The sequence below is a fragment of the Macaca fascicularis genome, chromosome 20, assembly GCF_037993035.2.
Source record: "Macaca fascicularis isolate 582-1 chromosome 20, T2T-MFA8v1.1".
NCBI classification, from domain to species: Eukaryota; Metazoa; Chordata; class Mammalia; order Primates; family Cercopithecidae; genus Macaca; species Macaca fascicularis.
Window position 1 is genome coordinate 2,371,832 of NC_088394.1, and position 20,722 is coordinate 2,392,553.

Consider the following 20,722-nt stretch of genomic DNA (forward strand, 5'->3'; position numbering starts at 1 on the left):
TCACCTGAAGGATTAATGCATTAATTACGCAAATGGACGAAGGAGTGCCTTCTATGCAGGGGGCACAGCACGTGCAGGGCTGGAAGGCCGAGGAAGGCTGTGGAAGGCTGTGTCGGCATCAAGGAAGGTGAGCCTGATGTGACAGATGGCAGAGTGCTGAGGGCCACATCAGGGACTCCATGTTCACCCAAAGAGCAGTGCGGGGCAGGTGAGGCGGAAGCAGGGAGTGATTCCATCTGTGATGCCAGGACAGGCCAGGCCTGGCTGCCATGTGGAGTACAGTAGAGGAGGCCTGTGAGGGCACAGCTGCAGCAGTAGGAAGTTGTACTGGTGTCCAGGAGAGGGGGATGGGAGCCTGGAGGAGGGAAGGGTGATTGGAAGGGCAAGAAGCGGCAGACTCGCTAGAGGTTCCGGGGGAGAAACTGGGAGGATCTAGTGACGGGTTACAAGGTAGGGGAGTGGGAGATGTCAACAGTCACACCCAGGTCCCTGTTCTAGAAACGAGGATAAAGGAGGTGCCTTTCATTGAGATAGGAGGTACCCATTTCAGTGAGCAAGAGATATGAGGCAGGGGAGGGGTGGGGGACAATTTCAGTTCAGTCTTGTGTAGTCTGAGATCTCCTTGAAACATCCTAGAGATGTCAGGAAGGCAGCTGGGTCTCTAAGCTTACTGCTCAGAGGGAACTCCGAGGCAGGAGATGTGTGTCTGCAAGCCACTGAGGATGCTCAGACCACAGGAGGAAGAAACAGAGAGAAGCCTTGACCAACAGAGAGGAAGGCCATGGTGTTCACAGGCTGGAAATGGAGGAAGAGCTGGCAAAGCCATGGAGGTCGGGCAGGGAACACCCCACCCCTGCGCTCTCAGGCATGTTTCCTAGAGGACTTCACGGGAATGTGGTACAGACAAGGACCCTGAAACACTCAGGCGGTGACACCGAGAAGCAACTGATGACTGTCATTGCTTGGGTGGAGTTGTGGTGGCAACAGGGAGCCTGCAGAAGAGTGAGTGGAGGAGGAAACCTCATTTTCTTTTTTTGAGACGGAGTCTCGCTGTCTCCCAGGCTGGAGTGCAGTGGCTCCACCTCGGCTCACTGCAAGCTCCGCCTCCCGGGTTCACGCCATTCTCCTGCCTCAGCCTCCTGAGTAGTTGGGACTACAGGTGCCCACCACCATGCCCGGCTAATTCTTTGTATTTTCAGTAGAGACGGGGTTTCACCGTGTTAGCCAGGATGGTCTCGATCTCCTGACCGCGTGATCCGCCCACCTCAGCCTCCCAAAGTGCTGGGATTACAGGCATGAGCCACCGCCCCCGGCACTTCATTTTCTTTGTGGAGTAGGAGGTGCAATGGGCACTGAGAGGGTGGTTATGGAAGTCTGAGGAGTTTGGGGAAAGTTTCTGTTGGGGGTGAACTGTGTCCCCACAAAAATATGTGGAAGTCCTGGTCCTTGTGACGTGGCCTCCTTTGGAAACATGGTCTTTGCAGATATGGGTAAGCTCAGGTGAGGTCATTAGAGCAGGCCCTAGTTACATATGCCAGGTGTCCTTTTAGGAAGAGGAGAAGAGGCCGGGCGCGGTGGCTCAAGCCTGTAATCCCAGCACTTTGGGAGGCCGAGACGGGCGGATCACGAGGTCAGGAGATCGAGACCATCCTGGCTAACACGGTGAAACCCCGTCTCTACTAAAAAAAAATACAAAAAACTAGCCGGCCGAGGTGGCGGACGCCTGTAGTCCCAGCTACTCGGGAGGCGGAGGCAGGAGAATGGCGTGAACCCGGGAGGCGGAGCTTGCAGTGAGCTGAGATCCGGCCACTGCACTCCAGCCTGGGTGACAGAGCAAGACTCCGTCTCAAAAAAAAAAAAAAAAAAAAAAAAATAGGAAGAGGAGAAGAGATGCAGACACACAGAAGGGAAGGCCGGATGACACCAGAGGCAGGGCTGGAGCAGTGCATCTGCCCGCCAGGGAGTGCTAGGCTTGCTGGGAACAGCAGGAGCAGGACAGCAGCTTAGGGCAGACTCTCCCCTCAGCCTTCAAAGCCAGCGGGCCCTGCTGACACCTGATTTTGGAGTTCTGGCCTCCAGAGCTGCCAGAGCACCTTTCTGTTGTTTAAAGCCACCCAGTTTGTGGAAACGATTGGAGTTCCAAATGGCCACTGTGGAGCATGAAGGAGGGTGCTGACAGAGGAGGATGCCTCAGCATCCACAAACAGCACTGTGGGGCCATTTCTGGTGGTGACCATGAACTGATAGTGGCTTAATGCTGATGAGCCTTAAGGATTCCTAAACATGTCCCCAAGCCACCAAAATAGCTAGGGTGAAAGAACTGCCCACGTACTAGGGCTTTCATAATACTGGGCTTTGACATCTGTGAAAATTGATGATGGATGTTGTTTTCTTTTTCTTTCTTTTATTTTTGGGGACAGAGTTTCGCTTTTGTTGCCCAGGCTGGAGTGCAACCGTGCGATCTCCGCTCACTGCAACCTCCGCCTCCTGGGTTCAAGCGATTCTCCTGCCTCAGCCTCCCGAGTAGCTGGGATTACAGGCACGCGCCACCACGCCAGGCTAATTTTGTATTTTTAGTAGAGATGGGGTTTCTCCACTTTGGTCAGGCTGGTCTCGAACTCCCAACCTCAAGTGATCCACCCACCTTGGTTTCACAAAGTGCTGGGATTACAGGCGTGAGCTACTGTGCCCGGCCTGATGGATGTTGTTTTCTTCATGAATAACCTAGAGTAGAGTTCGTTTGAACACACACACACAGGCGCACATACACACGCATACACCCCCCGACATACACGCATACAGATGCACACACACACCCATATGCACACACATACACAGATGCACACATAGATATGCACATACACACACCAACACACATACACGCACATAGGGATGCACACATATACACACACATGCACACACATACCCATATGCACACACACGTGTGCACACACTCACAGATGCACACACATGAGAACAACAGCAACACAAACAACGTGGGCCCGAAGCTACCACAGTCAGGCTCCTTGCTTCTGAGCACTCACTTGCTCCAGGTAAATATCCACGCTGCCTGTTGAGGTTGTGCTGATGTAAGCAACTGCCAGGAATGGATGGACAGGGTGCCAGCTGATGTGTGAGGGTGACCCCGCTGCATCTGGGGCTTCTATCTGGTGGTCAAAATAGAGGGCCATGACAGAACTCAGGCCTGCTCAGCGCTGAAACCTGCAGGGAAAAAAAATGACCAAGTCCAATCAGTTTTAAATAAAACAAACAAAATGACTATACATGGACTGACAAAAGGGAAGCATCCCAAAGCTACCATTGGAAGACCATCGGCAACTTGAAAATGCCTTGTGGACTGAGCAGACAACCTGATGCGAGGAGATCTCCAACAGGGAGAAATGCAGACGAGAAGTAGTTAGACTCGGAATCACCCAGGCTGTGTGACAGAGACGAATACAACTCATGGCCATCAAAGAAGGAAAGAAAGAAAAGCCCTGCAGCCTAGACTACACATGCAATCCTCAGTAACTTTCATTCCAGTCACAATAAGGACAAGTTCTATTTCTGTAGTTGCCTCTTTTTTCCTTTTAGACCAAGTCTCGCTCTGTTACCCAGGCTGGAGTGCAGTGGTGTGATCACGGCTCACTGCAGCCTCAAACTCCTGGGCTCAAGTGATCCTCCCACCTCAGTCTCTCAAGTAGCTGGGACTACAGACATGCACTACCATGGCCAGCTAATTTTTAAATAATTTGTGTAGACACAGAGTTTTACTATGTTGCCCAGGTTGGTCTTGAACTCCTGAGCTCAGGTAATCCTCCTGCCTTGGCCTCTTAAAGTGCTGGGATTATAGCTGTGAGTCACCGCTGCCTTTTAAACAACATTTTCAAACAAAATAAAAGCAAACTGCTCCAGAAGAGAGTACTGGTACAGAAAAAAACCAGTACTTAATTTCCAGTAAAGCATAAAATCAGACTGTCCTCTACCTCTGACTCACAGGTGGTAGAAGACAGAAGGCTTCCTCCATTAGAGAGTCAAGAATGCACAGCTGCAGCAGCTGTGAGAAGTTGAGCTTGATCAGTTACGTGAACTTAGTGAACTAATCGCTCTCATTCTTCCTCTCAGATCTGGAAAAGATATACATATTGTCCTTTTTCAGGAAGGTTTGGCTGATACATGAAGTGACAGTCTGGTTACTCTCACTTTTTTACACCTCAGTCAATTTGGAGAAGTTAACTGGCAGAGAAGAGCATATTTGTAGACATGTTTGCCACCATTTAAAATTATTCAGGATGGGTGCGGCGGCTCATGCCTGTAATCCTAGCAATTTGGGAGGCCGAGGCGGGCAGATTGTGTGAGCTCAGGAGTTCAAGACCAGCCTGAGCAAAATGGAGAACGTGCACCGCCGCCCCCGCCGCCGTCTACTAAAAATACAAAAAATTAGCCAGTTGTGGTGGTGCACGCCTGTAATCCCAGCTACTCTGGAGTCTGAGACAGAAGAATCGCTTGAACCTGGGAGGCAGAGATTGCAGTGAGCTGAGATCACCCCACTGCACTCCAGCCTGGCAACAGAACAAGACTCTGTCTCAAAAAATAAATTAAAAAAAAAAAAAAGAAACCCAAACAACAAACAAACACACATTCAGATCAAAACCTGGGCAATTTAAAACAGCGAAAGAAACCTTTAAATTAAAAAATATGTATTTTGTTTAGAGACAGGGCTCCCAGGCTGGAGAGCAGTGGTGTGATCATGGCTCACTGTAGCCTTGAACTCCTGGGCTCAAGTGATCCTCCTGCCTCAGTCTCCCAAGTAGCTGGAACTGCCTCTTAAAATGAGTTTTGGCCGGGCGCGGTGACTCACACCTGTAATGCCAGCACTTTGGGAGGCTGAGGTGGGTGGATCACGAGGTCAGAAGATCGAGACTATCCTGGACAACATGGTGAAACCTCGTCTCTACTAAAAAATACAAAAATTAGCTGGGTGTGGTGGTGCCTGCCTATAATCCCACCTACTCAGGAGGCTGAGGCACAAGAATCGCTTGAATCCAGGAGGCAGAGGTTGCAGTGAGCCAAGATCTCACCACTGCACTCCAGCCTGGGCAACAGAGCGAAACTCTGTTTTGGAAAAAAAAAAAAAAGAGTTTTAACATGTTGCAGCCAGCCAAGGTTACAAATCCTGGGGTATGGGAAATTAGTATCTAACAAGTTTACTCTGTGAAAATATTTCTCTGAAAAATGAGTGATAGGTTAGTACAACACTTTGTACTAACTATGAAGGCAAATGGTCCTAATTACTTTCTTTCCTGCCTGGGGTTTTTCAAGGTTCCCGCCCGGCTTTGGGTAAGGGAGTTCTCAGGGCTTGATGGCTTTGCCTTTGTCCTGTGCTTCTTGCCCAGTGTCCCCACACAACGCTGGGCTTCTCCGTGGCTGCACTTAGACTTTACTGTAAATGTGAGTTTCGTTGCTCACACACTGCCCCCCATATTATCTTTCCCAGAGAGCCGGAGGCACCCAGTATTCCCAGCTTCTTAGAACAGTGCCTTGCACAGAACAGGCCCTGCGCGGATGAAGCTGCGTATTAGCAAGAAGAGAGATTCTTCCTGTTGTGTTATTAATATAAGAAACGGGTTGCAGGCCTGACTGAATGAGTTCCATTTTTACACAATGCATTAATATAATTCTTCATAGTTCCTTTCACCTGCATTTTAACAAGTTCCCAAAATGAGTATTATCAGTATAATTTATAAAAGTTGACACAAGGAGGAGAGATGGCTACCAATAAAATAGTTACGTACTTGATGACAATCTGCAATAGCGTTAGCTCGGAAACAAGTACCCTTCCTTTCTTTGAAACAAAGTCCCAGTCTCCGGAACATACAACTGGGAGATGTATCAACTTTGGGGAACCAGAGAAAAACTGTATTTATTCTAACTGATGTACTCCTCTCACTTTTAGGCGTCCAGCGTCTCCAGAGCCTCTACAAGTGCCTCCATTAAACCAGCTTTTGGAAAGAATCTGTTAAGCCCATTCAGCTAAGCGGCACGGGGTCACAGGGCTTTGAGTAGCCTTCCTCCTCTGTGACGCCGAGTAGGGAACCCCTGGACGGGGCTCCACGGTGGACTCTCAGGGGCAGGCAGCCGGGACCACCCTACAAAGCCTCGCTCTCCAGGCCACAATGCAGAGCCTCCGGTCTGCGCAAGGTCCTCGTTGCATACCAGCGGACGGTATCGAGAAGCCATGCGCTGGCAGTTTGATGCAACGCGACCCTCAGAGCCGACCCAGCGTGTGACCAAGCATAGAATGTTTTTTTTTTTTTGCTCCTCTCTTTAGTCCCGCTTCATCTGGGGTGTGTGATGGCGCCGCCCACCTCCCCACCCCGCCCATTCCAAAGGGACTCTCCCAGCGACCGGAATCAGCCGCGATTCGAGGCCGTGCGGGGGCGACAGCCATCATCCTACGGGCGACCTGGACCCCGCGCCAAGCCCGCCCCAGCCTCGATGGGACCCTCGAAGGGACTCGCGAGGGGCCGCGGGGACTCGGCGGCGACGGGATCGTGGGAGGAGACAGGAGGGTCCCGACGCCCGCCACCGGTCAGATCCTCGGCCCCAAACCCCTGCCTGGCTCCTAAGGACCTGGGTCGGCCGCCCTAGCCCTTAAGGCCACTCACCTCCGCCAGGCCGCTGAGCCGCCGCGCGTTGCCGGGACAACGGCGCGCCAGGAACGCGGAAATAGCCGAAGGTGAGCGAGGCGGCCCCGAGGACGCCCGAAGCGCCCCGAGCGGCCGGAAAGAGCCGAAGGCGATCGGGCACGCACGTGCGGCTCCGAGGTCTGAGCGCCGGGGGCCGGGTTATTCCGTTCTGCAAGAGAGAAGCCGGACGAGCTTTTTTTAGGAGAGACGGCGGCGCAGGGCCGGCGTCCGGGTCCCCTTCGTATTGAGGGCGCGCTGTCACAGCCCCAATCGACCGCGGCATCCTCCCCTCCTGGGCGTGTTCCCCTCCCGTGCATCCCGAGGCGGGGCCTTTCCAGCGCCGGGCGGTCTCAGCCCAGGCCTTCGCTGGGCTCCGCTTTTCTAGTCTGGGAGTGGAGGGCGTGGGTCAGGCGTTTCTGGGAAAGTCGATGCGCTCGGCAGTGTCCTGAGCTGTTGGGTGACTGAGGGCCTGTGTCCATTGCCGGGCCCCGGACTCCACAGAACCGAGCAAGGCAGGGAGCGCCCCCCAGAAAGCAGCTGGCGGCCGGGCGCGGGGCTCGCGCCTGGGCTTCCAGCGCTTGGGAGGCCGGGGCGGGCGGATCGTTGGAGCCCAGGAGTTCGAGACCAGCCTGGGCAACATGGCGAGATTCCGTCTCTAAAAAACTACAAAAATTAGCCTGGTGCGGTGGCGCCTGTAGTCTCAGCTACAGGAGGCTGAGGGAGAAGGATCGCCTGAGTCCCGGGAGGCGGAGCTTGCAGTGAGCCGAGATCGCGCCACTGCACTCCAGCCTGGGCGACAGAGCGAGACTCCGTCTCAAAAAAAGAAAAAGAAAAAAAAACACTAGAATTTGAAAAACACCCCTCTGCTTTGTTGCTATGAAGAAAATGACCAAGTGCCCAGCACCGCTCGGCCACGCTAACGTAGCGCAGAAGCACACACCCCACTCAGGAAAGGGTGCGCGAAACTGCCTCGGACGCGCTTCCACACTTCTCCTCAGAACTCAGGTTCGCGCCCGATTCCACACTCCGAGTTACCACGGCGTTTTCTTCTCATGTATCCGTCAACACGGCTGCGGCCAATCACAGCACAGGCCCTGGCCTATTGGCTGCCTGTCCACCAATCCGAAGAGACGCACAGTCCGCAAGGTCGCGAGACTGGCGTCACAACAGTACTCGCGCCGTGGGCTCGCCCCCTACGCCCACCGGGCGAGCGCGCCCGCCCAGACCTAGCCAATGGGGGCGCCGTTTTGCGGAGACGCGCCCTAAGAAACCTTGGGCGTGCTCGCCCCCGCGCTCGTCGCCTCGCCCCGCGCGCCCGCGCGCCCCGGCCCCGCCCCCGCGCGCCGTCCGTGCGGCCCCCACCGGCCGCCGTAGCCGGAACTGCTGCTGAGCGCGGCGGGCCGGCTTTACTAGGCTGAGCTGCGGCAGTATCGGCGCCCGCAGCCCCCTCAACTGCGCGCCGGCCCGCGGAAGGGACGTGCCGGGGCTAGCGCCGCTCGGCCAGTCGCTCCCAAGGCGGACGACCAGCCAGGCGTCGCCGCCTCACTGCAGCCGGTGCTCGGGGGCCGCGGCTGCCCGGCCCGGCTGGTTCTGCGGGCACCCGGGGAGGCCCCGGGAAGCCAGGCTGCCGCCCGGCGTTGATGAAAAAGGTGACAAGCTGGGCGCTGGGGCTGTCATGGCGAGGCCGGGCCAGGGGGTCCTGTGGGGCGGCGCGGGAGAGTGCGGGGGAGGCGTCGCTCCCACAGCGCGCGGTACAGCCAGAACCGGCCTCGGGGCGAGGAGGCTTCTGCGTCCCCATCGCGAGACGCGCGCCGGTGCGGAGCGGGACGGGGCTCGAGGAGACTGCGCCTCCGAGAACGGTCCAGTCTGGTTGGAGGTTCTCGCGAAAAGGAGGCCATCCCCGTGCTCGTTGGCCCTTAGGGTAAAATCGGGACGGCGTCGGTCCTTTCGGCGGCGAAGAGCGCGTGCCCGTGCTCGGTCGGCGTCTTGGGAGTGGAGCCCGGCGAGCGGGCGAGTTCACTCCGGGGGCCGAGTTGGTTTTGCCTGGGTCGCGCGTGGCCTGCGGGCGGACAGGCCCCTGGGCAGCGGGGTTCTCTGGAGCCCGAGAAGAGGTCTTTGGGGGTTTGGGCTTCTTGAGTAGAAAGGGGTGGGCTGAGGAGGAAGAGTGGGAAGTTCTCTGCCACCAAGTGCCTTCAGTTGGGGTGTTTGTCGTGGGTGGTTTTGTTCTTTGGCAGAGTTTTTACAAACTAGCGTGAACTCAAGGGATTCGCTAGACCAATTCCCACAGGAGAAAACGGCCACGGATCCTTGCGTGATCTGCACCTCAGGGTGGGGGCATCAGTGCGACTTTGAAGCCATTTCCCCATCTCTGGGAAAGAGAGGTCCTCGCCCGCGTCCCTGTATTTCGTGGTTAGTGTTGGTGCCTCGATCGTGTGTTCCTTGGAAGTGGAAATGCCCCCGTTCTCATCAGCTGTGTTGAACGCAGGGTCAGTATCTGCTGAGGAATCTTCAGCCTTTTTGCTTCCTCACACGTGCCCGTCCCGGACTGTTTCTGGGCTGAAGCGGTTGGTGTGTACCTGATTCCCTGAGTTTATTTTTGAATGGCTCCGCTTTCTGGGCTGCAGCATTTTTAGTCACTGCATTTTGTTGTTGACATTTTACAGGGCAGTGGGTAGCAAAGTTAACGTAATAATTTTATTAATTGCTGCCAAGAGTTTTCACACCCATGTCTTCTACCGCTTCTTGCCCTTGGACCCGGACATAACTGGGCTGTCACTTTCCCGGGTGGTTCCAACCTGTTCCATGCAACAGGCTCCTTTGTTGCAAAAGCATTTTTGACTGGTACATCCTCGCAGCAGCTCCCATCTCCCACCCTGGGAAGAAGATTCCCAGAGACCCGGAGCTGATTATTCTTTACGTGTGTTTTAAAATAAGCAGGCGGGCCGGCGGCATTGGGCCACCATGGAGTTCCCCGTGCGGGCAGGCGAGCCCGCGCTTCTCCCGTCCCAGGGTGGATCCGGCCTCCTCCGCCCTCCTCTAGGGCCAACCCTGGGGACCAGCGCGCGGGGCAGGTGCGCGGGGCCCGGGAGCCCCGCGCCTTTCGGGGGGCGGGGAGGGGGTGGGACGAGGGGCTAGGGCTGGGGCTGCGGTCCGGCCGGCCGAGGCGGCGCAGGGAGCCAGGCCGGCGCTTAGGGCCAGGCCATGAGCCGCGGCCCCGCCGGGTAGGTGACTGCGGGCGGCGCGGCGGCCCGGACCCGCAGCCGTGCCCGGACTCGCGCCCGCTCCGGGGGTCCCATAGCCCCAAGGGCCGGGGCCGGGGCCGGGCAGGGTCCGCCGAGCTGTCGCGCCCTCCCGCCGCCGGCCTGGGCGTCTGGACGCGGGCCTTGGCCAGGGGGCGTCCGGGGAGGCCCGGCAGGGTCCCGGGCCGGTGGGCAGAGCCGGGGGCGGCGGCGTGGGGGCGGCAGGGGCCGCGGCGGGCTCGGGCGGGCTCGGGCGGGCCGGGCCGAGCCGCCGAGAGGGGATTTGGAACAAACAACGGCGGCCATGTTGAGAGCGCGTCGGGGCCGCTAAACTTCCCGGCCTGCGCCCGCCTCACCGGCCGCCTCCCCTCTCCCGGCCGCAGGATGACAGTGAAGTTGGGCGACGGCGGCAGCGGGGAGGACGGGCTCAAGAAGCTGGGCAAGCGGGCGGCCGATGAGGAGTCCCTGGAAGGAGAAGGGGCCGGCGGCGCAGACGCGGCCGAGGAGAGCAGCGGCACAAAGAGGGACGAGAAGACCCCCCGGGCCGGCGCCGACGGCGCCCCCGCGCCCCCCGGCGCGCCGCAGGCGTCTTCCCCGCCGCAAGGCAGCCCCCAGGACCAGCACCACTTCCTCCGGTCCAGCGTGCGGCCGCAGAGCAAGAGGCCCAGGAAGGACCCTCCGAGCGCCCTGGGGAGCGGCAACGCCGGTGGCTCGGGGCCCCGCGGAAAAGGTAGGGCGACCCGTCACCTTGGGAGACCCCAGCCCCTCTCCGGGGTGTGCCGCGGGGGAGAGGAACCCATCGCCCCAGCCGGGCTCCACCCTAGCTCACCCATCCCGCGGCCTGCACTGAGGCCCTCACTTTGGGTGGCACTTATCGGGCATGTGTCCCCTCTCTCCTTCGAAGAGGCTGCGACTTTCTATATTTAAACTCTTTGAAGAGGCAGTGAATATCCTTTCTTGGGGGGAGTGAAGATATCCCTTAAAGCTGTTTCCTTCCCAAAGGATCACTGATGGTTTTCTATGGTTGTCTGTTTCAAACAGCGGACAATATTTGGGAAAGGGGAAGAGAAAAAAGTACCTGCTGTGTCTCTTTCCCAGACATCAGGCGGTGGCAATGCACCAAAGGAGCAGGCTTTTGAAACTCTTTGGGGGAAGATGGGTAAGAAGCGGAGAAAGGATCATTGGGGTCTGACTTGGACTCACTGTCCTCTTCTTCAAGAGCTCCTGGCTTGAAAGTAGGAAGGGCATAGAGATGGGGCCCTTTGAGTTGCAACTGGAGTTTACTTCTGTGCCAAAGAAAGGAAAGAGTGGTGAAAACGATGGACGTGAACAAGCAACAGTTTGTAGTGTTCGCCCTTGTATTCTGAGGTGATGGCGAATGTTGCTACTTAGCTGGGGTCTCTACCAAGATAGTAAGAAAACGACATGTTAGTTTTGTTCTCCATGTGCCAGTACTTCATTGTTGTCTGCTTTTGTTTCTATTTCAGCCTTGTGCTTTTCCTTACACAGGTGAATGGCTCTTTGATTCCTTTTGTTTCCGACCACATGTGCAGCACTTTGTATAAATAGCAAATATAACATCAACTTCCAGTGAGTTTCACGTGAAAAAAAAATCTTTCACTTCCTTCCTTGGGAAATGTTCATTTAAATTCTGAGTGGTCTTGGTAGTTTTGGAAAGGAAATATATTAGGAACTAATGGAGAACCTGCTTTGGAGATGTGTGCCAAGTGTGTTTCATTGAGCCCACTTCTCCTGCCTCATTCTCAACCAAAGAAGGCTGGCCTCCGGAATCATGGCCTTACACATTGGTAAAGAATTCTGACATAAGTATACTTATTTAGAGATGTAAATATAAGGTAACTTAGCACGTTTCAGAATTTAAAACTTGCCTCATATAAATTTATTTTGGTGTGAAAGTTGCTGATCAATTTGGCAAACATGAGTGGCTTTGCTTGTTACTAGTTTTTTATTGCTAGTTACAGGTATGTCTAAGCTCACGTAAGCTCCATGGTTCCTTCAAAGGTTTGTTGTTCATGGTTCAGAAGCCCTGGACCTCGTGTCCAGCCGGCATTCGTCCCCCATGCCCCGGTCTTCAACCTTGCTCTGCCCCTTCACCCTCTTGGAGATGCTTCTCTGTCGGGTGTGCTCACCTGTGAGACAAGGAACGAGAGCAGCTGCTTCAGCCCCTTGAAGTGCAGCTGCTAAAATGAAATGGTGCGTCGGTGTGAAAGCACTCTCAGACGTGTCCGTGGCTACTAGTATGAATAAGTGAAGTGCTGCTGAGAGTTAGTGATCAGGTAGAGTTTTGGCAGTTGGGATGAGGGGAGGCTTGCTTTTGTTTGTATGGTTGAGAGCGGCTTGCTAAAGTGCAGAACGTTTCCTGAGCTTGGTTCACGCTCAGGTCGCTGGCACTTCTTTCTCTGCTTCTTGTCCCGTTGTGTGGCTTGGAGAAGCATGGGACTTTTCATTATGTTTTAATATTAATAAAATGCAAATTTATTAGAATTTGTTCTCCTCCTGACACATCCATTATCCCACTTTAGCAAGCAAATAATCTCTTTTTTTTTTTTTTTGAGATGGAGTCTCGCTCTGTGGCCCAGGCTGGAGTACAGAGACGTGATCTCAGCTCACTGCAAGCTCCGCCTCCTAGGTTCATAACATTCTCCTGCCTCAGCCTCCCAAGTAGCCGGGACTACAGGTGCCCACCACCATGCCTGGCCAATTTTTTTTTTTTTTTTTTTTTTTGTACTTTTAGTTGAGATGGGGTTTCACTGTGATAGCCAGGATGGTCTCGAGCTCCTGACCTCGTGATCCGCCCGCCTGGGCCTCCCAAAGTGCTGGGATTACGGGCATGAGCCACTGCACCTGGCCACAAGCAAATATATCTTTTTTTTTTTTTTTTTTAGGGCAGTCTCGCTCTGTTGCCCAGGCTGGAGTGCAGTGGCCAGATCTCAGCTCACTGCAAGTTCCGCCTCCTGGGTTTACGCCATTCTCCTCCTGCCTCAGCCTCCCCAGTAGCTTGGACTACAGGGGCCCGCCACCTCGCCCGACTAGTTTTTTGTATTTTTTAGTAGAGACGGGGTTTCACCGTGTTAGCCAGGATGGTCTTGATCTCCTGACTTTGTGATCCACCGGTCTTGGCCTCCCAAAGTGCTGAGATTACAGGCTTGAGCCACCGCGCCCGGCCGCAAATATATCTTTAAGCAAATAATAAACTAAGCTGTAATGGTGGCTTTTGGGAGAGGAGTAGGAAGTGGGTCTCCTTTGCATCTCAGAACTTCTTGGCCACTGTCTGCCTCGGAGCTTCCCAGGAAGGAAGGCTGCCTGTCCGCTGCTCTCTGCTTTCAGGTTCCTCGGTGCCTTGGGAGGCACTTCACTGCCCAGGACAGCCTCTGACACCAGTCTTTGGAGAGACCTCTGCTCAGTCGTCACTTCCATTACCCGTCAGAAAAGAAGGCCGGGTGGTGGCAGTTGCCACGCAACACTCTTTAGCTCACCTTCAGAGCAATGCTCAGGGGAGAATCCTCTTACATTCTGGAGAAATCTGCATCTGGAGTGGTGAGCATCTGTCAGTGAGGAAACGATCAATACTTCATTTTTCAATTTTTCACTTGGAAATGATGTAACTTCGATTATGCCTAAGGAATACGTAACTCAATCACTGGCAGTTCCTTTGGTTGATTACTTACTGCCCTTGCCAGTTTCAGTCTCAGTGGGCCGGAGACTCTCACAGTGAATCTGGAAGAAAGGACTTGTGGAGTAAAGGAAAGTCTCTCCTTGCTTGACTTCCGTGCATGCGAGTGTGTTTTCTTTCTCTGTAAGAAGAGACTGTTTATTGGCTCCAATGCAAAATGCTTTTTTTTCTAGTACAATTTCTTTTTTTTTTTTTTTTTTTTTTTTGAGACGGAGTCTTGCTCTGCCGCCCAGGCTGGGGTGCAGTGGCCGAATCTCAGCTCACTGCAAGCTCCGCCTCCCAGGTTTACGCCATTCTCCTGCCTCAGCCTCCCGAGTAGCTGGGACTACAGGCGCCCGCCACCTCACCCGGCTACTTTTTTGTATTTTTTAGTAGAGACGGGGTTTCACCGTGTTAGCCAGGATGGTCTCGATCTCCTGACCTCGTGATCCGCCCGTCTCGGCCTCCCAAAGTGCTGGGATTACAGGCTTGAGCCACCGCGCCTGGCCTCTAGTACAATTTCAAATTTAAATTTTTTTGCATTGATAAAGGGTTGGTAGCTGTGATTTAGTGCCTGTGTGCCAGGCATCTTGCATCTCTGTAATTTTGCTTTTAGATGAGTGCAGAACCTGAAGTAGATTGTTTAAGTCACGTGCTCAACCTAAGCAGAAGGTAAGCTGCAGGCCAGAAATCCCAAAACAGACATTCCTGCAGCTCTGCTACACCACCCACGTGACCCTGGGACGCACGGGAGATTTTGGCTCAGAGCCGCAGAAATCATCTGAAAGACGTCGGTCACATGACAGGGTCCTAATACCGTTCCCTGTTTGGCCAGTTCGTGGTCCGGCTGGCCCTGGGCAAACTGGTCCATCTTTGGGATAAAATAAACACCTGCCTCCGAATTGCTTGAACCCAGGAGGCGGAGGTTGCAGTCAGCCGAGATTGCGCTGTTGCACTCCAGCCTGGGCAACAAGGGCGAGCCTCCGTCTCAAAATAAATAATAAATAAAAATAAAAATAAACACCTGCCTTAAGCCATAAGGTGTTTAACAGGCACCTGGTGTTTCTGCCATGAAAAATGCATGCAGCTTCAAGATTACAGGACTGCAGGAGGAGGCTGCACAGGCTGGGGGGGTAAGGGGCCTACCTGTGGGGCGAGTAGAAGTCCAGGAATGCTGGTGCTCTGCTGGGGCAGATGGGATGAGAGAACACTGGGGGTGGGGACAGAGAGCCTCTGCTTATTTTAGCCCCCCTCACTCACTCCGAAGAACTGCAGTTCCATCATGGATGGGGAAATGCACCATCTCCAAAATAGGGTAGTGTAGTCTGAAGTGACAGTCATTTGTGTGTAGGAATCGGTAAACAACTGTGCACAATTTGCTCTAATTTATATTTTGTATAATCTGTGTACTGATTGTAGTTTCTAGATATTTCAAAGAGACGTCTTATAAAAGATTGTACTTGTAGTCCCAGCTGCTCCGGAGTGTGAGGCGGGGGGATCACCTGAGGCTGCTAGTTGGAGGCTGCAGGGAGCTGTGGACATTGCACTCCAGCCTGGGTGACACAGCAAGACCCTCTTTCAAAACCAAAACAAAACTAAAAAAGATAAAGTAGGTAAGGCAACATTTAAACATGGTTTGAAGGCTGAGCTGCTTTTCAAATACCTATATACTTTTGATATTAAAACTAGTTTCTGTGGTGTCTGTAGTTGTGAAGTTGTCTAATGAAGTAGACTTTTCGATTTTCATTTTTGTGTCTTATTTTGGGTTGTATAAGGATATCGAGATAACAGGGAGATGCTTCCAGATATCTAAATCAGAAATGTGAAAATTAACATTGTTGTATGAAGTGGTGTGTAGAAGCTCTTTGTCACATTGGTAACAGCAGCGGGGTTTTGTTTTTTGTTTTTGTTTTGTTTTTGAGACGGAGTCTCATTCTGTCGCCTGGGCTTGAGTACAGTTGTGCGAGCTCGACTTACTGCAGTCTCCGCCTCCCAGGTTCAAGCAATTCTCCTGTCTCAGTCTCCTGAGGAGCTGGGACTGCAGGCGCTCGCTGCTACGCCGGGCTAATTTTTTGTATTTTAGTAGAGACGGGCTTTCACTATGTTGCCCAGGCTGGTCTCGAACTCCTGAGCTCAGGTAATCCGCCCGCCTTGGCCTCCCGGAGTGCTGGGATTTCAGGCATGAGCCACCGCGCCTGGCACAGCAGCATTTTTAACACTAAAGAACCGCGTTAGAGACGCGGAAAAGATGAGACGTTCCAGGAGTTTGCGGTTTCGTTGGGATATCGTGAAATACTTACAGGATACAATTAGAAATCTTCTGGTGTTTGATGAAGAGGGCATACGCTTTTATAGAAACAGTGGAGTTATAGTTGTGTTTCTCTCAAATATTTGTGGAAGGGGAGAATCTTCAAGGAGACGGTGCTGGTCGGAGCTTGCAGGAGGACACTGAGCTTTGCAGGCATTGAGGGTGGGAGTCCCAGCAGAGAGGGGGACGGTGTGAGTGACTCCCGGGGGTGTTGTGGAGACCATCAGTTTTCAGGTCAGCTTCAGAACCTGAAAGAGAACATCTCAGAGTCGGGCGACCCTGACCAGGGCTCTTGCAGGCACGCCTGGAGTGTGGACCAGATCTTTAGATTGATGGCATGATGTGAGGTCGGGAGGGGTCCCCGTTTGCTCACTGACTGCCTGTCGTATAGGATGGAGTGACAGCACTGTGCATGTGGGTAAGGGAGGCTCAGGACTCATCTGAGATGACACCTTGCCTGCAACTTGGCTTGCTTGAAGGATCCTGCCGTGTGACCTTGGTGGAGATGGTGTCCACAAAGCCTTCAGCCACAACTCCGGCTCCAAGACCGGAGCTGCCAGCACCAGCATCTGATGCAATGCCCTGTGTTAGGAGAGGCACAGAATGCCTCAGGAGACTTGCAGGTGGATGCGTCGGACCTCTGCAGTTTCTGCGCCATCCGTGGCCTCCTGGGAAGGGTCCCTGCACTCTTATGCTGCAGACGTAGGCCGTGAGGACGTGTCCCTGTGCTGGGGTTGGGGCGTGGTCCAGTCTGGAGATGCCCTTCCACGAGCGGGTGTCACCAGTGCCTTTCTAGCTGAGAATGAGTGAAGCATGGGGGAGACGTGTGTGTTCACTGCAGTCCCCTCACCTCCAGACCAGTCACTGACTTCCTCGCAGTTAGTGGGTCTTCCGTCACTCTTGATTTTACTGTTCCTAACCCTCGGAAGGAAGTTCACCAAACCACAGAAAGAGTGCTCCAGGACAGTGAATTGATGTTAGAGACGACGACAGGGTGTCACTGGGCTTTTGCGTCTGACCTCTGACGTCTAGAGACAGACATCTTCCAAAGGCCCAGCTCTGGCTGTCTATTAGCCGCGTGCCTTTGGGTAAGTCATTTAATTCTCGCCTTTTCCAGACTGAGGGAGGGACTTTGAGGTCGGTATCCCCCGCACCACGACCCTGATCCTCCAGCTCTGTGACAGGACAGTGTGTGCTGCTTGGCTTTCAGAGCTGTTCTGACGGCACGACATGGGAAACGCCTGGATTTCGAGTGAGAAGGTTGCTGGGTTCTTGCTGACTACTGACTTTGGGGCTTTTAAAGCCTCAGTTTCCCCATTTCATTTTTTTTTAAATGACATATTGCTATTAATAACTTGTGAAAGTTTCCCCATTTGTAAGATGGAGATAGCTACACATTGTGAGGACAGGACATTGCGAGGACAGGAAGAAACAGGGCATTTGAATGCATTTTAAAGGCGCCATTTAAATGCAGGTTCTGTTACTTCCAGGCCTGCTGGGCACTGAGCAGCTGTGTGGCTTTGTGGGTGACCTACTCAGCCCGTGCTTCAGCTTCCCCAGTTGAAAGATATGGATAATTGTTCTTAAGGTGATATGAAGGGGTACAGGTGGTGACATTCCAGGCCAACCTAGGACATGTGATGGGGAAGAGGACGTGTTGCAAAGAGCAGGTGGTAGGGCCTGTCTGGAGCTAGGTAGAGGGGTCAGCAGCTGGGAGAGTGCACTGGGGCCACATGGCTGTGCCCTCACTGCACACTCTGCACAGCAGGCTTCGGCAGGTGCTGGGGTTTGGGAGCCCCGAGAAGAGGCTGTTGAAATTGTCTACTTGGGCAGCACAGAGCTGGCTTGAGAAGTACGCAGTGCAGATGGGAAGGGGAAATTAGGTAGCAATGTGGCCTCTGGAGAACTGTGGTACTGACGTGGACTAAACAGGAAGGTGGGTTCCGTTTGGGAGAACCTGGGTCCCAGCAGCCTGGGATGTGCTGTCTGGGGCTGCCCAGGGGCACGGGGAGCATGGGGAGGCCCTTTATCTGGGCTCCATGGGACCCTGTGCTATCACTGAGCACTTGCCATGTGTGAGGCCTGGGACCAGGCCTGGGCGTGGGAGAGTCCCACACGGCTCTTGCTGTCAAAGAGCACACTGTTGGGGATCCTGCTTTTGCACCCCACTTCCTGCAGGCTTCTCGATGGTTCTCCTCGTTGTGCAGACCATGCTCAGCCTCTGTGGTCTCAACAACAGTCACAGATGGACCTGGCTTTGGCCTTCTGCTTTTCGCTGGGTGTCCTGCACCCAGAGAAGCCCACCTAGTTTTGTTTACGTCGTTTTCTCTTTCCATCTCTTGCCTTTCTCCTCTCATTTTTCTTGTTGCTTCTCTGTCTTCTCCTTCAGTCATCACCTTTTGTTTTCATCTGAATTTCTCTGAGCTGAGGGTGGCCTTGCCCAAGTTGCCATTGTTGTATTCCACCAGGTGTCTCTGGTCTCACTTTCTATTTTCATTTCGCTTGAGCTGTAGTCACTGAGTGAGCCGAGGTCAAGCAGTGAAGCCGCTTCTGCATCTGAAATTTTAGGGGTAAACCAGAGGCCACCGTCCATTTCTGCTTTGAAGTCTGTGATTCTTTTTTAAAAAGCATTCCAAGTTTAGGCCGGGCGCAGTGGCCCATGCCTGTAACCCTAGCACTTTGGGAGGCCAGGGCCGGTGGATTGTCTGAGCTCAGGAGTTCGTGATCAGCCTGAGCAACACGGTGAAACCCCATCTCTACTAAAATACAAAAAATTAGCCAGGTGTGGTGGTGTGTGCCCATAATCTTGGCTACTTGAGAGGGTAAGGTGCCAGAATTGACTGCCTGGGAGGCAGAGGTTGCAGTAAGCGAAGATTGAACCACTGCACTCCAGCCTGGGTGACAGAGCAAGACTCCTTGTCCAACAACAACCAAAAAAGCATTCCAAGTCTAGAATAATGTACTTGGGGCGATTTGCTTTCTTGTCGTGTTTTTTGGGAGTTTTTTGTCTGTTTTGTTTTGTAGAGACAAGGTCTCCCTGTGTGGCCCAGGCTGGTCTTGAACTCATGGACTTAAGCAGTCCTCCTGCCTCAGCCATCCAAGTAGCTGGGACTACAGGTGTGTGCCACCACCCCTGGCAATCTGCTTTGTTTTTTTTGAGACAATCTCTGCCACCCAGGCTGGAGTACAGTGGCTCGATCTCGGCTCATTGCAACCTCTGCCTCCCGATTTCAAGTGATTCTTCTGTCTCAGCCTCCGGAGTAGCTGGGACTACAGGTGCACGCCACCACACGGGGCTAATTTTGTGTATTTAGTAGAGACGGGGTTTCACCATATTGGCCCGGCTGATCTCAAATTCCTGACCTCAAGTGATCCGCCGGCCTCGGCCTCCCAAAGTAGCTGGGATTATAGGCGCCCACCACCAAGCCCAGTTAATTTTTGTGTTTTTAGTAGAGACAGGGTTTCACCATGTTGTCCAGCCTTGTCTTGAACTCCCAACCTCAGGCCTGCCTTCTTTTCTGGATGTACATCTTGCTTTACTTTTCTCTACTGAGAATGTGTCATTTTTAAAACATCAGAAGGAAAGGGTGAGCACCTCGCACCTGCCTCGGGCTGCTGGGAGGTGGCCTGCTCCTCTGAGGAATGGGTGCTGTTTTACCAGCCTCGTCAGAGCTGCCTTTACTGTTGTGCCTTCTTTTCACTTCTGTGTGCCTTTGCCTCCTCTCTACCTCTGAGAACCCGTCCAGCTCAGACACTCCATTCTGTTAGCGTTTACTGTTTCACTCTCCTTGTCTTGGATCACCAGTGCTGTGATCCAGTAAGATTTAGCAAGACATCTGGATTATGGAATTTTAGGAAATTTATGTCTGTTACTTTTTCAAATATACCTAATGTCAACATGGGCTAGCAAAAATAAACCTGATATGTAATGGCAGAGCCGGTTAGCAAATTGTGGTCTTGGAAAAAGATAGTTTGGCGAGTGTTTCTTAGGAACCTGAAAATGGCTCTGCAAGCCTTTGTTGTGGGTGGTGCAGAGGTGGACAGGCAGTCCTTGCAGAAGTGACTCCACGTGAGGAATCCACGCTCCTGTACTGAAGAGTCATGTTTCCAATGGCATCTGAACCTGTCCATCATCTGCGAAAGCCCCAGGTTCTGGGGAAGCACCAGGTTGATTAAGTCCAGGTTTGGTGAGAAATGAGCAGGGCCAGATAACATGTCAGGCGTTTGATTAACCTAGTTTGTAGCGCAGAGCGTTTGCATACCTGAGTTTTGTTTCTGTTGTCTGTGCAGGATGGGAATGGAGCAGCCGGAAAGCTGGCTGGGCGGGACACACTTGGAACGCATTGTTTATTCCACGCCAGTGGGCTGTGAATACTGGACATTCAGGTGCAGCACCGTCTGGTAGCTCTCTCTGCAATGATGGCCGCATGCGGACGTTGACTACCAGAAATGGGGCTGGTGCGACTGAGAGGCTGAGGTTTTTTTCTCTTTTAAGCTCTTTTTTTGTTGTTTTTATCCTGAGTTTCACTCTGTCGCCCAGGCTGGTGTGCAGTGGTGCGATCTCTGCTCTCTGCAACCTCCGCCTCCAAATTTGAAGACAGACCACCACCGGGTGAGGCACTGAGCCTCCAGCCTGCATGTGGCTGCCCAGGCACAGCCCCCTTCCGGGTCGACCCGGAAGCGGATCTGGACGGAAGAGCCTGTGGTTATCTCATTAGGAAAGCATTTTTACAATAATCTACGTTTGCTTGGCTTTTCCCTTTTTTTTTTTGGAGACAGGGTCTCGCTCTGCCATCCAGGCTGGAGCACACTG

General features: G+C 53.5%; 2 protein-coding genes across 27 annotated transcripts in view; one reads left to right on the forward strand and one right to left on the reverse strand.

Moving 5' to 3' along the window:
- The window catches only part of IFT140 (intraflagellar transport 140), a 107,441-nt gene extending 99,698 nt beyond the window's left edge, over positions 1–7,743 (reverse strand). For all 6 annotated transcript variants that reach the window (XR_012429605.1, XM_074028504.1, XM_065537688.1 and 3 more), the window contains exons 1-3: positions 7,630–7,743; positions 6,669–6,858; positions 3,045–3,222 (exon numbers count right to left, since the gene is read on the reverse strand). Coding sequence is in view for 5 of the 6 variants with exons in the window: in XM_074028504.1 (XP_073884605.1) it covers positions 3,045–3,191 (147 nt within the window). In the remaining variant the exon portion in view is untranslated. The remainder of the gene's footprint in view (positions 1–3,044; positions 3,223–6,668; positions 6,859–7,629) is intronic.
- A 322-nt stretch (positions 7,744–8,065) lies between these two features.
- Positions 8,066–20,722, forward strand: part of CRAMP1 (cramped chromatin regulator homolog 1) — a 65,894-nt gene continuing 53,237 nt past the window's right edge. For 8 of the 21 annotated variants that reach the window (XM_045382379.2, XM_045382381.2, XM_045382380.2 and 5 more), the window contains exons 1-3: positions 9,640–9,760; positions 10,312–10,658; positions 13,277–13,486. In XM_045382379.2, coding sequence (XP_045238314.2) covers positions 9,651–9,760; positions 10,312–10,658; positions 13,277–13,486 — 667 coding nt within the window. In that variant the 5' untranslated portion in view covers positions 9,640–9,650. Of the gene's footprint in view, positions 9,176–9,639; positions 9,761–9,814; positions 9,911–10,311; positions 10,659–13,276; positions 13,487–20,722 lie in introns of those variants that run through there. The other 13 variants (XM_074028515.1, XM_065537692.1, XM_074028516.1 and 10 more) reach the window with 7 other exon arrangements.